General features: G+C 43.5%; 1 protein-coding gene across 2 annotated transcripts in view; it reads right to left on the bottom strand.

Annotated features, from left to right (window-relative positions):
• ELAVL1 (ELAV like RNA binding protein 1) overlaps positions 1-13,783 on the bottom strand; it is a 32,983-nt gene extending 19,200 nt beyond the window's left edge. For both annotated transcript variants that reach the window (XM_035892999.1, XM_009637439.2), the window contains exon 1: positions 13,603-13,783. In XM_035892999.1, coding sequence (XP_035748892.1) covers positions 13,603-13,774 — 172 coding nt within the window. In that variant the 5' untranslated portion in view covers positions 13,775-13,783. The remainder of the gene's footprint in view (positions 1-13,602) is intronic.
• Between the last annotated feature and the right edge of the window lie 2,139 nt (positions 13,784-15,922).

The raw sequence follows: 15,922 nt of genomic DNA, 5'->3' as shown, positions 1-15,922 counted from the left end.
TGAGTATCCTTCCCTATTTTCTTGCAACAAGTTCCCAGGTAACGCAGCGCTTACTCGCCCTGACGCTTGCTTGCAAAGCATCAGACAGGCCGTACCTTCATGCACTGTTTGAGACCAGTGACAAGCAAGATGAAGCTACTTAGTTTGGGTTTTATCCTGTATGTAAGTAACAGCGCTCATGGACACTCGGGACCAAAAGGGTCCACGCGGTCTGGGTCCAGTCCCTGTAATCACAACCTGTAGATACTCCCTTTCCCTAAAACAGAAGCAAGCTTCACATTAAAAGCAGTTTGGTTTTTGTCCCAGGCACTGACTGGAAGTATGATCTACAACCCCCTCCAGCGCTCTCCTTTTCTAAATGCAGGTCTTCACACTTTGTACCCCCTTGCTCTTGTGCAAACACTGGCCTTGAGCTTACACTCGCAGTGCCCACATCCCCTTGGCCCTCTTCACTGTTTTCGTCTGAGCAAAATCCTGCACCTTCTCCACTTCTAATTTCATGCGGGTTGCTCAATGATATTCCTTATCAAAGACTTGGAAAGCCCTGGGAAAAGAGAGCAGGGATGTAATGGGGTTGACAGAAACAAACATTAAAAAAAGCAGGTCTAAGAAGTGGCAGATTACAACCGTTACCAGGCTTTCTCATATTTGCTACAGGCATTTGACAATAAGTTTGTACTAAAACCCAGAAATGAGTCCTGTTAACTTTTACCTGCCACTAAATAAGAAAATACCGGTTACCTACCTTTCTCTGCAAAAACCTAGAACCCAGACCTTCTCTCTCAGGCTACACTTACCACCTTTAAAATACATCAGTGTCACATGACTTTACAGTCCCTAAGTGCTAAAAAAAAAAAGCCAACCCACACAAAATTGACGACATATATTAAATTATCTTGCTCTAAATACTTAATGCCATCATTTTCAGCCATCTCCTGCTGTTCAGTTACCAGTTTTCACCTCTGAACAGGGTAGGATATTTAACACACGACAGTCCTGGCACCGCACGAGGCACGTTCCACCATTCCTCTGACAGGTCACTCATCAGGAATGCTCTCTGCTTCACAATTTCACTCCGTATCCCCTCCTCCTAAACAGTGCACTCTACTTTCCCTTTAGGGCATGCCAGAAAATATATAAGGAACCAGCATTTGCACAGCATCATGATTTATGTCAAGTGCTTATCCCAGGCAAGGAGACAAGTTATTTGCTTTATCACGATGTTAAGAGCCTGCTAGAAACCGATGATGCACAAGGCGGCAGTACGGTAACCATTTTCAATCTATTTTAGTGGATAGTAATTAAAAAGAGTTTTAAAAAAAAACTTCTTAAAAAGTTTGCATATACATAAATGCAAATATACTCAAGAGACAGAGATTAAAAAAAAAAAAGAAACAAGTAGGTCCTTATCTGGATGAATAATTAACAAAGTGACCACAAAACCTAGTTTTAAGCAAACTGCTATACCCCTTCAGCAGAAAGAATCTAGTTTTGTTTCCGTGATAAAAAGCCCTTTCATGAAAGAGGGGACTCATTTTCTTTCTGTACATCACTTGGTTTTCTGTCCATGTCCTTGCTTCCTTTCCCAGCTCCTCGAGACGCGCTGCTTCAGTTCCCAGCTCGTTTCTTATTCCCCTCCTGCTACCGACAACCCCAGTTGCCCCGAACACGAGACCAGAGCTAGTACCTATTTTCCACTTCACTACAGACCAGCTGCCTCCCCCAAGCAGCTAACACAGATTCTCCCCATGCTATCCTTCTCAAGAAAACCTAAATTTAAACCTGGCTCTTGTTACGTCAGAGCAGCTCAGTACGAAAGCATTTTCTGAACTGGGAAACAGTGTTTTGAGATTAAATTTAAAAAGCCCAAGTAAATAACACTGAAGGATGGAACAGATCTCCGCAGACATCACTCAGGGGAGGATGCGGCGTCTTGCAAAGAGTTGGGTTCGGGGTTTTTTGTTTGTTTGGCTTCACAAAATGTGCTGTGAGCGATAACCAGATAGCTTAAATTTGTAGGAATGCATCAAGAAAAACCACGTCCAGCTACCAGACATCAGTGTGCTGAAAATGCAGAATCCAAAGCCATGAATCTGTAGTTTCAGAGGATAAGAACAGATTAAAAGTGCTCAGATGCGCCCTGCGTGGGCTTTCGTTAGAACAGTTACACTATTGTATAGCTAGGGATACATAATCACATCAACAAAATGCAAGCACCCTTGCATCAACCCTCCAAAACAAAGGGCTGTGCCAACACGCAGCAAGGTGGGCCTGGCAGAGCAGGTGCCAGGCTGTATTCTACCCCCCCGAGCGGAGTCCACACCGCGCATACAGCACCTTTGCTTCCTGACATCCTAACACCCAGCAAAACAAGCAGATGTGTCAGCTAAGCAGGGAACTCGTGGCAGAGCTCCAACGCAAACAGGCAGCACGCAGGGGACGGAAGAAGCGACAGCCTACGGAAGGAGGAATTCAGCAACACTGTCCACTCAGACTCAGGAAAGCCAGAGCTCAACTGCAGTTGAGACTTGAAAGGAATGCAAACAAACAAACAAACTAATAGCAAGGGTAACAAGAAAAGCTTCCACTGCTGTCTCAGCAGTGCAAGGCTGAAAAAGGAAAACATGGGACAGCTGCTGAGCGGGGCGTGCGATTTCCTGAGCGGTACATGCTGCGCCTTTGCCTCGTCACCAACAAAATCTAAGGCCTCTGCACTTGGCAAGAGAGTTCAAGGAGAAGGACCAGCGGATGAAGATCAAGTCAGGGACTGACTGGTTGAGAGACCTTGACCCATACAAGTCCATGGGATGAGACGGGCTCTAAGGGTGCTGAGACACCAGGCTCATGTTCTGTCCGAAACTGCTCTCTATCATCTTTGAATGGTCATGGAAATTGGAAAAGGTTCCCAACAATTGCAGGAAGGCAAACACAGCATCATCTTCAAAAAGAGACCAAAGGAAAAACCCTGCACCACCACCCCCCTCTACATGTATGCTTGCAAAAAGTAGAGTTTTGCACAGATCTATCCTGGGACCTGCTGTTTAACTTTTTATCCATGACCTGGAGGAGGGGATGGGAACGCGCTCTCACCAAGATCAGAGATGACACCAGGTTGGGAGGAACCTGTCAATACACTGGAGGGCAGGGCTGCCACTCAAAGGGACCTAAACACGCTGGCGGAATGGGCCAACAGGCACCTTATGAAACGCAACAAGGACAAATGCAAAGTCCTGACCACGGGAAGGAAGAAACCCTGGCAACAACACCGACTGGGCACCTACCAGCTGGAGAGCGGCTCTATGGCAAAGGACCTGGGAATCCTGGTACAGAGCAAGGCAAGCAGGAGCCAGCAGCACACCATGAGAGAGAAGGTTAACAGCATCCTGCATGGTGCCAACAGAAGTACAGCCAGAAGATGGATGAGATCATTCCCCTGTACTCAACACTCACTAGACCACACCTAGAATACTGCACCTGAGTTTTCATGTCCCCCAGTACAGGAAAGGCATTGATAAACTGGAATGAGCTCAGCAAAGGGCCACCAAGATGCTCAGGGGACGGGGGCACGTGGAGGTTTACAAGACCAGATGGGATAAAGTCCTGAGTAACCTGGTCTGACCTCCCAGCTGACGCTGCTCTGGGCAGGAGGCCGGACGAGTGTCCCTTAAAACCGTACCAGCCCCGATCCCCAATGACAGAATGAAGAACTCAACCCTACATTAACCTGAGGTTCTTCCAGTTCCACAGAACAAGGTCTTTTTGTATCAAGACAGCCTACATGCATACTTCATCTAAGCAGGGATGTAAGAGAATTAAATATTAATGAAAGGTTTAGAGAAGGTAAAGAATCACCTATTTTCTTCTCCCTCACAGTATTTTCTCCCATTCATGGAATCATTTCTAAATTTTGAGTTTATTTCTAGTGTAGCCCTGAAACCAATGACTGGAATTACCAAAACTGCTACATGGCTAGCAACACAGACTCTGCCAGTTCCCAGTGGACTAGTTATTCTGTCACACATTTTTGGAAGCACCGACTCTAATGGTCTATTTTTAATTGAATTAAAGCTCATTTCTGTAGATTTCCACTGTCATTATTTTGTCCACTAGTCTCAAGAGATGACGCTGGTTTCCAGCTCCTCCTTACATCCTTCAGCCCAACGTTAAATCTGCTCCACATCCTAATCTTTAACCGTTCTTTCACTTTAATATTCTGAATGCCAGCTTCAGAACCTAACATGTTCTACATGCACTGTCTGGCTCAACTTTGGACAAGCGGTTGCTCTTTGTTATTCCCATGACAGTTTTTGGTTTCATACTACAAGGTGTCCTTACAAAAAAAAAAAAAAAAAAAACCACCACCAAACATTTTTCATAGAAGATAATAGAATCACAGAATCATTGAGGTTGGCAAAGCCCTTTCAGCTCCCCCAGCCCAACCGCTCCCCTCCCCCTGCCATCCCACCCCCAACCCCTGGCCCTCAGCACCGCCTCTGCCCGGCTGTTAAAGCCCCCCCCCCCCGGCTCCCCCCTCCTCTCAGGCAGTTGTAGGGAGCGATGAGGGCTCCCCTCAGCCTCCTCTGCTCTGGGCTGAACCCCCCCAGCTCCCTCAGCCGCTCCTGGTAAGACTTTCGGATGTCTTTGCATATCATAAGATTTTTGTATGTGAACATCTCAAGTATTTCATCACCAATCTTCAAAACTATCAGTAGAAGGGCATGATTTTCCCTTACAAGTCTATGCTGCTCAAACCCTATCATCACAACACAGAAGTGATTCTATTTATTACTTGTCTACCACATAGCTCACAGCATATTTTTGAAAATACAGGGAACACCCCCTACACTCAGTCCCTCACTAAAGATATAGATGATGCATCTCAGCTACTCTGAGAACACGTGAACCTGAAGCTAAAACCCATTGCCTGAGCCGAAACTTCTCTCCCGATCCAGTCCCCATTCTCCAGCAACGTCCTTACACCTGGCTTCAGCAGTGATACTGAGAAGTTGCTTTGCTTCTCAAACACATCCCTCCTTTCCCACCTACGCCATGGTGACCCCAGGAAGTCCCAGAAAACTGGAAAACATTCTGCTTGAGACAGAACTAAGCACAGTTGTTTTAGTACAGGTACTGAAGTAGCATGTTAAAGATCACTTTCACTTCGCCCCCTGCAGTCTTTTATACAGATTTTGGAAAATGGAAGTGAGGGTTGGTTGTGTTTTTGTTTTTTTTCCCCCTGAATAACTTCTTGAAGCTACAATTAATCATTCTGAATTACTTTTTACAGTTCTGCTTCATCTCCAGTTTAGTCATAAAGGCTGTTCAAAACTATCATTAGTCATGCAAACACCAAGAGAGCACTGCAGAAATCCCACATAATCATGTTTGTGCCAGGCTGGGGACAAAGCTCAGCCTAGCTGGATAGTCTGGTCCTGTGCCTAACCTGGGAAGAGACCTGAGAAGCACTGCACTGCTGTAAGGCTGGATCAGTCGGCTCAACGCTACACCAGGAATCACTGCGCCACACTCCACTTACACTTTAAGCACACCCTTTAGGGTACAAAACCAAAAGCTTAAGTTTGTGTTTAAGCATTTTCCCAGTATTTGTCCTTTAAACACCTCTGTGCTCAGTGCCAATGCAACAGCTCAGTACCTTTCCCCTGCAGCAACTGAATTCAGCGTTACTACAGTTTCGCAGATTGCTACCTGAGCCAATTCCTTAAGGCTGAAAACCAGCGTGTCTCACCGAAAAGACTTTCGATTGCAACAGAAAGGAACGAGAAAGGAAACAAAGAAAATAATACCTAGTTCTACTGATAATGATTTTCAAATACGGACCGCGTCCCCACTGCTTGATTTGGCTTTATAAGCCAGAACACAAGTCACTTTCTATTCCATGGCCAAATGATGAATCCCAGAATCCCAGACTGGCCGGGGCTGGCAGGGCCCTCTGTAGCTCACCCAGTGCCACCCCCCTGCCCAAGCAGGCTCACCCAGAGCAGGGGGCACAGGACAGCGTCCAGGCGGGGGTTGAAGATCTCCAGAGAAGGAGACTCCACAGCCTGGGCCAGGGCTCGGGCACCCTCACAGTCAACAAGTTCTTCCTCCCATTCAACTGGAACCTCTTCTGCTTCAGGTTGTGCCTGTTGCCCCTTCACCAGAATAGTCTCATCTATGGAAGTTTTAAGGGCAAAACTGCATTTAACAGGTTTGGAAAGCCTGACCTTCAAACAACTCAAGAAAACATTATGAATAAAAAAAAAAACATGGCCTCTCCTCCATTTGCAAAATAAATGGCATTTACCTTGAAACGAAGATGGCTACAAGCAATTCAGACAGACACTTCTTCAGGAGAGAAGTCAAATGCTACAAAGCTAACTTGACATAAGTCTGTTCTTCACCCTAGCTCAAGGAGACAGCTTCCAGGAATCTCGCTGTCTCCAAAAAACCAACCATATGCAGTAAGAGCAGCAGCTTTAAATCCTGAAAACAAAAGGGTTTCTATTTTTAGTAATTAATTTCATTTCCTGAAGCCCTTCCACATACTTATAATTTCTATATGTTATCTTTATATTTTTTCCTTTCTCTCATGTCCAGAACATTTTACTATTGAGATTTAAGTTGCTCCAGGGCTCTTTTTCCAGATGAATTGCCAGCATCCTAGATGCTGTGAAGTGAAAAGGATTTGTAAAGTGAACACAGAAAATACCAGGCCCACAATTGTGCCTGAATACCACAGGCTAATTCCTTAAGGAAGTTTTTCGGAGGAAAATGCCTTGCCCACTTACTGTAAGATCTCCTTTAGGACAGATTTTGTTAATCTGTGGTTGGAACAGAAACCGAGGGCTGAAAAATCCACTTCCCCCATCTCCTTGTGAAGACGCTTCAGCTTTCAAATAACAATGCTTTTTTAGCTGCGAACATTACAATGCAAAACCTCAGCAAGCGTTCAGAGCCAACACGATCTTAGGTTAAGCTGAACTAAAACGTTATTCTGCAGAAACATACTGCTTCTCCCTTGGAAGAGAATGAAAGTATTCTAAGAAGATGTGGAACAATAACTCCCACTAAAAACATGTTAGGAAATATCAGAGTACAACGGAAGATTTTGCTATATGGCTCATTGTTACGGCTTGATGAGGGAAAAGAAAGGCAAACGAAGTGAAGATGTCAGCTTTTGTAAAGCAGAGTACTTCCTGCAATGGCTAGTACAACGGCGTTCGCTTTTCTGACTTCATGTGCCTACGTATCATAGGGAGGGGTACCTAGCAAGAACATATTTAACCACCTCAATGTCTCCAGACAGAGTAAAAGGATACCCACAACCCTAGAACAGTAGGAAGTCATCCTCCATTACGCCAGCCCTGCCTTAAAGCTTTCAGAGAACACTTCCGAAGTCCCTCCGAACAGCAGCACCACCACCTGGTGTATCAACCACTCCTTCCACTTAGCTATCAGCTGTAAAGATGCTCTGGGCGCAATCTGTCCCATCATCCAGGCCATTAACAAAAATTTTAAACAAAATTGGCCCTGATAGCAAATCTTTGGGTACTTCACTAGTGACTGGCCTTCAGCTGGACTTTGCGCTGCTGATCACCGACCTCCGAGATCGTTTTTCAATCCAACCACAGGTCCTTCACTGGGTGACACAGGTCCTCCAGCACTGCACACCTCCTGCAGCAATAAGAACATGTCTTTCTACCCAGCCTAAGCGAGAGGCCCCAGGCACTCCCTGCAGCCCAAGACCTTCACACTCTTTTTTGGTCAAGGTAGTTCTTTTTTATCATAGAATCATAGAATGTTTTGGGTTGGAAGGGACCTTTAGAGGTCATCTAGTCCAACCCCCCTGCAGTGAGCAGGGACACCGTTAACTAAAGATCAGGTTGCTCAGAGCCCCATCCAACCTGGCCTTCTGGTCAAGGCCTCTGATGTTATGGGGATAACTGCCACAATAACTGCTGGAGACTGTGCACACCGTTCCTGAGTGCATATGGGCCGATCGCAACACAGTCCGTGGTCCCCATCTGCACTGCTATGGCTGTTCTCAGCGCTCTGGGAGCTGTACTTTAGGCTAGACTGTTATATAGGCCTGTCCTAAGCAATAGCTAAAAAGGTGTTTGACCCTCCCTAACCAGGGGTCAACTGGAACAAAAGTTCCAACCTCCTTTGATGAAGTAGACGTGTCAGAGCTCCTCGCTACAAGTCAAGGTCTCCTACTGCTATCCTTTCCTGGCAGTGGCAAGCACGCCAGTTCTTCAAAGGGTTCCTAGAAGTCCACTGACAATCCTAGAAGCTCCCAGAACATTTAGAAGCAGAGCCCAGGAACTGCTGCATCAGCTAAAGAACCCAAGCAACCTTTATATTAAGTGTATTCCCAAACTCTTGCTATAACTCAGTTATTACCTTATGGTAAAGGACATTAAGTGAAGCTGGCGAAGCCAGAAGGGTGTTAACCTTTTCAGTATTTGGCTGCTTTGTCTGCAAACCATTTGCACTTTTCATTAAGTTAACCATCGTTGTTAGGCATTCTTGAATGCACATTTAAAGAAATTGCACACCACCAAATGTGATTAAAAAGCTAGAAAAAAAATCCAAGGGTAATGATGCATTCCAATTACACAGTTAACAGCAAAACTGCATAAGCAATTTCACAGTTGTTTTCCATGCAAAAGGAAACAATTTCAGCCAAAGAGAATACTTAAATACTTTCCACAAAACAAGAACACTTAAGAATTCTGTTTCTACACTGGAGCCCACAGCACTGGTGAAGTGAATGGTTACCCTGCCGTGTGAGCGAGAGTGCTGCTCGCCGCCCTTCAGTGCCTGAAAGCAGTGCAATAAAATCTTCCTTCCCTTTTGGCTTTAAAAATTTACAAGGACGCAGTCATTAATTTCTTTTTCAGCTGCATAATTTCTGTGAAAGAGTCTTCCAGAGAAGACATTGTGAAAAGGAAAAGGCAGGGAATAGGTGAAGATGCACCGATTCCCGAGGAATTCCAACTACCGACAAGTTGTTCATTTTCAGTCCTGTAAGCAGCACCATGCCACGTGCACACCTGCAGTGCAAGTGAGCCAAAAAATCCTGCTGTTACAAGAGGGACCCCAGATTTCTGCATGCAACCTTAACAAGGCACCCCAAAATGTCCATTCTGCTCCACGTTTTTCAGCAACAGTGGAGCGCTACCTTTGTCCCTGATCAAGGAGGTCAACGTTAGCAGGCTCCATCAGAGCTCAAGCTATAAGCAAATGCAAGCAGCTGAGAGGAAGCCACTGTCTCCTTTCGGTGTCTGCATAGAGATGGCCGTACTTTGGTAGCTGACAGGTACAGACAGAGCCTTTGGCACAGTCTGAAGGACCAGATCCTACATTTCCTAGAGTAGAAAGTCGTGACTATTTTGTCACGAGTATCACAGGGATACCTTCTTCCCTGCTCAAGCAGTACAGAAGGTGTGAGGGAGGGAACAAGAACCCTCAAGAAGTTGGATGCCTCCCTACCAAAATCAACTGCCATCAGAGAGAACACTTACGGAGAGGTGCACACAGCAAGCTTGTCACCAGGTACTCAGAGCAGAGCTATGGGCATCATGAGCAATAAACAGATCCCACTGTGGTCTGAGACCCTAAACACATGGGCAAAGTTTAACCCAACCTTTTCAGAGCTTTAGGACAGTCAGGTTTGAAAGTACCAACACTTCAGCAGGGTACGGGGAACACAGAGAAACCAAATACAACTTATGCTCGTGGCAGACTAACTTTCAGCTTTAGCATTTGGTCCAGAAGGGTGAAAAGTCTGCATACACCTGCACGAAAAGCAGACTAAATACGACCAGGCTCTCTTGGAAAATTTACAGCTATTGATTAGAAGCATCCACACTGCACAATCAGACATCCTGACACAATGAGTCATCCGCATCTGTGCTGCAAGAAATTCAGCAAGAATCCTGCAAGTGGCACAAAGGCCTGGATTTCTGCATTAACAGGTACTGAAGGAGGAGAAAAGCTTTAAAAATGTTCACCTGTAAGAGGAGTCTAGCACAGCAGATTGGCTGGAAACCCAGACATCCCAGCAAAGTCAAGCACCCCCAGTGCAAAATATGGTACAGGACATATTTCTGCTGTTGAATCATCTACGGAGGACATTTAACAGTATACACGTTGCTGGGTAGGACATCAGTACAGAGCACAAGTTTGGCACCATTGTGTCTCAAGTCAGTGCTAGAGGACTACGGTCTAATCAGTGCAGGCTGATCAGACCAAACCGCAGGACTTTTCCTTGCTCTCAGCCCCATAAGCCAGAGCCACAGGAAGAGAGGATTTCATCAGCTGAATTTGGTCAATGGTTACTCACAAGCCTCAGCAATTACCACAAAAGGCCAGGAGTGAAAAGTTACATCTCAGACTTGACACTGCGCCATACTACATTGGGAAGCAACCTTCAAATATTTCCCCAGGGCTCTAAGCCCCGAGGTATGGCTAGTGCTAGTCGTCAGACCTGGCAGGAAGAACAATATCCAGTATGAGTTCTGTAGTTCTCTTCTGAAAACTCTGGATGTCCAAGACATACTCACCATAAATACAAGTACAGTGAGCAACAGAGCCACAATCCAATATTTGCCCACTGACCCCGAGTACTGATTCACTCGTCACAAGCTAAGCAAAGCCACGTCTGGAAGTGCTTTAGGAATGTAAGAGACAAACTGGAGAATGAAGCGACCAGCACCCTGTCTTTCCAGTATGATCAGGGAGAGCTGAAGGAGCACTGCACCCTGTCTAATGTTCACCTACTGTGCACAAGCTTCTCTTTACAGTTACTGCAAAAAACAGAAAAAGAAGTTATCAAGTCTCAAACAACAAGACAAACGCACAGTCATTCTTTTACCAACTGCTATAATCCATGTGCACACAAAGCAGAAAATTCACAGTAAGGAATATAAACTGACATACAGTGTGCTGCTACCTTTGACTTCCCATAACGTTCATCAGGAACAAAATAAAGGGTAAGTAGTCTACTGCTTTCAAAGTTTCTCTAAATTTTATAAATACAATCTAATACACGGAACTTAAGATCGTTCAGTACCATGCTGTATGTGAAACAAACCCCAACGTATATATTTTGATCATAATGAAATATTTTGCTCAAACAAAACAAAACTTTGGCTTTCAAATCGACTCGAACAAAAATAATCAGTCTCCAGAAAGCTAAGGCTAATTCAATAAGTCACTGCATTCCAGGCAGAAGACATTTTTTGCCCTACATGTTTCATTAATAGAGAACTGAGAAAAAATACACATATCAGTCATTGTTTTATGGAAAATAAGCATTATTAAACAAACATTGATTTTAACTCTGCAAATACAGTCAATAAAGGCAACTCCAAAGACAAAATGCTTTGATTTAATAGAATGTCAAGGGGGCACCAAAGCTGTGATTTCATTGAAAAGAACTAAACTGATTTTAAAAGTCTAATTCCAACAAAAGGAGACGTTACCTCCCTCCTGTCCCGGCCACTCGACTCCACTATGTCTTACATGCAGATATTATGGCTTATCTGACCTCACAGGAACTGAGGTCAGGGAGCTAAACAGGTTTTTCTGCAGCTGTAGTTTCCTGCTAGGCCACCACGGGGTCAGAAAAATGCAAGTGGTGGCACAAGGAAAGCCAGATTCTGCCACAAGACTGTTCTTTTCGGGGACAGCCAAACATCAGATCTGCTTAGAGTGAAGTTTTACAATACAGAAATCTTAATGCAAACATGAAGGGGTGGAAAGAAAAGCAAAAGGAATAGAAAAGTGGTACTTTTAGAAAGTTCCTGAAGGAGCCAATTCTTAGTTACTTATATTCCAAAACTATCGGTGAGCATGGAGAAACTGGGAATTGTTCTTAACAGTGTTGCAAGTGAATGAAAAATCAGGCAGCAACAGAAGCGGTCTGACCAATGTAGCCATGCAGAATTAAACACTTGCAATCACTTTAAAGAAAAGCCAGCAGGCACTCAAGGACTCCATGCAACACTGACAGGAGCTTGACTTTTGATTCTGCAGAGGGTTGTTAAAGAAACCCTGAAGCACACGAGCACATGGCTTGGACTTTAAACTACCCAGTTTAAAGAACTGTCAAGTTCCAAGTTAAAGTTAACCAGACTTTACCAGAGTATTCAATGCTGCAGGGAACAGTGTGAAGTAGACTCTCAAACTTCAGGTAATGACGGCTCTTGCTTCCCATTTGAAATATCCTTACCTCCCGCGCAGCTGCTTCTGTGCTTATTTGAAAGGCTAAGGTGTGGATCAGCCATGACATTTGATGAACGGCTTGCTACCATTAAACAAGTGAACTTATTTCCTTGCAAAAGTAGCCTCCAGAGCAAGCCTCTAATTCTAAGCATCTCAAACTGTATGACAACATCTAGGCTGTCAAAATATTCAAAGAAATCAGTATTTCGTATAACTATTGCATGGTGACTTTACACATACATTCTGTAAGTACAGACTTATAGACAGCTATCATGTGAAACTTCATCTGAAAGAAATTAGGAAAACTAGAGACATGGAAATCAGAGAAGCCATGCTGAAAGTAAATGATAAAGTTTTTAATTATTCAGTTGTCACGTCTATTCTCAAGCATATCAAATAAAGCACTGAAGTCAGTTAAGATAACACACAAAGAATTCCCATGTATTGCATCAGCCTTCATGCAGTTTTTACAGAGAGTGAAGCAGTTTCAGACCCGTTTCGTTATGGATTAGATAATGATCTAAGTCAGTATTGCTAGATTCTGAAATACAGCACTGGGCATGTGCAGCAGAAAATTCCACAAGGCCGTCGTCTGCAGGCTGAGCACAAGCAAGCATGCAGAGCTGGTTCACAGCACAATTACTTTTATTTACAGGAACAACCATGCTCTCCCACTAAACCCAAGATTCCATGAATTCTGAACAAGAATAACCAGAATTTGTAAGCAAAGATTTTTAACTGTGCAAGGATTAAAACATTTTCACAGAGCAGATACAAAGCTCCTGCAACTACATAAACATGGGTTAATGAACCAGTGGCTCTACTGGCATTGTTTGTTTTCAAGGAAACATTAAGTTTCACAAATATGAAAAATTCATTCCTTTCATTTTTTAAAGCTCCTACTAAAAATCCTATTTAAAAGAATTTACAAGTTAAATTCCTGGAGAATGATAAGGCCTACAACCATTTCAGGCACACGCCACACCTTTATTTTACTGATCAAAATCAGATCAAGAGGTTTGTTCGCATATTCAGAGCCCTGGTAGAGTCAAAAATGCTCAGGCTGTAGGAAGAGTAAGTCAGCTGGGGACCAAATTCAAACTAGTTTTGGACATACCTATTGATGTTCAAATTTAGGAACTGCACCTCTTGGAATTCTTAACCATACACAAACCAGTCATTAATTTAGCCTGAATCATTCTATCTTCCCAATACTCAGTATCTAGTCTTAGCACGACTCTATGCATACTTTTCAATACCTTGATTACACACACACAAATATTTAATATTTCTACATTAAATTGCATTCAATTAAACATTTGCTTGAGCAGTCTATCACAAAGTAATAATTTCTTATATATTAGATTATACCTGCAACTTTGTCCCGAATAAGTTTTGCAGATTCAACTTCGCCAATACTGCTAAATAGACTCCGTAACTCATCTTGCGTCATGTTCTGAGGGAGGTAGTTCACAATTAAATTTGTTCTACCAATATCATCCCTGCAATCTTCAGCCATGTGATCTTCATAACCATTAGACATTTTATAATATATCTGCAAAGAGAAAAATCCCAAATAAGTTCTAGATCTTTGCATTTCAGTAAGCCAAATTTTCTCCACCTGAAATAAGTTTGAATGTTTATTTTAAAAACCCAAGAACAAGCAACTTTCAACAATGCATTTTTTCCACTCACAAAACAAAACATTATTGAAAATTCCAGAACAATTCATTCTTTCAAACTAACAAGCACAGCATTTTGCAAAACTATGTACCATTAAAGAGCTCTTATGGTTGTTATTTTGGTTTGTTTTTTTTTTTTAACTTGAATACAAAGCATTAAGACTGATTTTGTACGCATTCCTGTAAACACCAAAGCATTCACAACAGCCAAGTTAAAAATCAGGTTCCCCGTGCCCAAGCGCTTGACTAGCCAGAATCAAAACTGCCACCTTGACCTTAATTCCAACCTGATGCCCAGGACTCTTAGAAGACAGAAAGAGGAGCAGCACCAGATCTACCAGACCCAGTTCAGTACTTCAACCAGGGACTACTTATTTTCAAAACATTTTCTCCTTTAGACTCTGCTTATCCCGCGTCTTAAGGCCCTGTTGTTGTTAAATGGTTGCCTTTGGGCAACTGCTTGACTCCATATACGAAACAGATGAACCTGTACCGGAACACTAACTTTGGTACACATTGAGTACTTGGTAGAGTTTATTTTCACACCTTTTTAAAGAAAGCCTTGAGAACACACACAGGAATTCCACCACCTTAGTCCCATCAGCAAGGACTGAATCCTGACATTTCAGATGCTGAGGACATCTACAACTCAAACTCACAACAGACCCAAGCTGCTCTTCCTTCATGGCCTGCCAGAATAGCAGATTTTAAAACACTTTTACAACTACTTTGAAATTGTTAAAGTCAGGATATCTAAACCCCATTCCTGCAATAGAAGAAAAATGAGGTCTAGCAGATCCAGGAAGCCTAGGCTAGCACGGTCTTTCTGGAAAGCACCACCCCCAGGAAGGCAGGTTCTTGTACAGTTCCAGACTTCGGTTCTCAACTTTGCTGCTGCAGATTTGTTCATCCTCTCAGTCCAAGAGTGCCAAACATCTCCAGCTCCAAAACAACACAGTTTTGATTAACAGCTCTTAAAACCAGCTGTGAAGCACAGAGAATTAACAGGAAAGCTGCTAAAACCCTGAAGTTAATTCATGGCCTCCTGATGCTCAGTTCAGTTCCTCCTCCTAAGTCACCACCATTTGTGATTTTACTGCAGAATCCAAACACTTTGGCCCCTTAGCAGCACACAGACATGTCATCTTACACCATAAAGTTGCAAAAACATTTAAGTATAAATGTGTTTCCAGTTCAGACTCCACCAGTAAGAGGCATAAAACCAAACACTTTTCTTTTGGGATGAAATGAAGGCAGACTTGCAAATCTTTAACTCCCTTCTGAAAGTTTAGTGTAAACCTTCCAAGTTCAACATGAAATCTGCTTCTCAACAAATCTCAGTGCCACTGCAGAAGAATTAATTACCAGAGGTTCAAAGATGAACTTTTACTTTAATAGAACTTTTAGCCAATACACTCATTTGGCCAAAAGACTAACGGAAGATGCTGTACATAAGCAGCTACTGTTAAAACCCCTCTAGTTGCAGCGTGCTTGAGAACTGAGCGCATGATCTGAAACAGGTATCACTAGCACAGTGCTACTCTTGCCAGAGGGGATAATCAATCCAATCCGAATTAGAACAATTTAAGATATTATTGCTTCCCTGCCACCAGTAAAACATCAGGTTGGGTGTGCAGAGGATGCAAAAGCTGCTAGTTTGCCTCAATGCAGCGAGCCAGCAAGCCTTACCGCGCCATGTAGTTAGCGCTGGCTACGTTTGACAATTTATTTTTGCATTAAGATGGGTCAGAAGCATTCATACAACCACACATGCGTCTAAAATAAGGCGATTTTGAGTTACAACCATTAATGCCACAGGACAGCTATGCAGCATCAGCTTACAGATTGCTGTGAAGCTACAGGCAGCGCTGCCTTCTGTGCCAAGGGCCTGAGCAGCAACGGTACCCGGCTTTATTTCACAGATCAGGATCTACTAAAGGATGAGCCTTTCCAGGGACTGCACCGCTGCTGACAGCTGGAAGCTGAATAATGGAAAAAGTCAGGAACAG

Source organism: Egretta garzetta, unplaced genomic scaffold (genome assembly GCF_000687185.1).
Source record: "Egretta garzetta isolate BGI_Z169 unplaced genomic scaffold, ASM68718v1 scaffold564, whole genome shotgun sequence".
In the NCBI taxonomy this organism is placed as follows: domain Eukaryota; kingdom Metazoa; phylum Chordata; class Aves; order Pelecaniformes; family Ardeidae; genus Egretta; species Egretta garzetta.
Note: the sequence above shows the minus strand (reverse complement) of the source record. Positions and strands in the feature narration are given on the sequence as shown.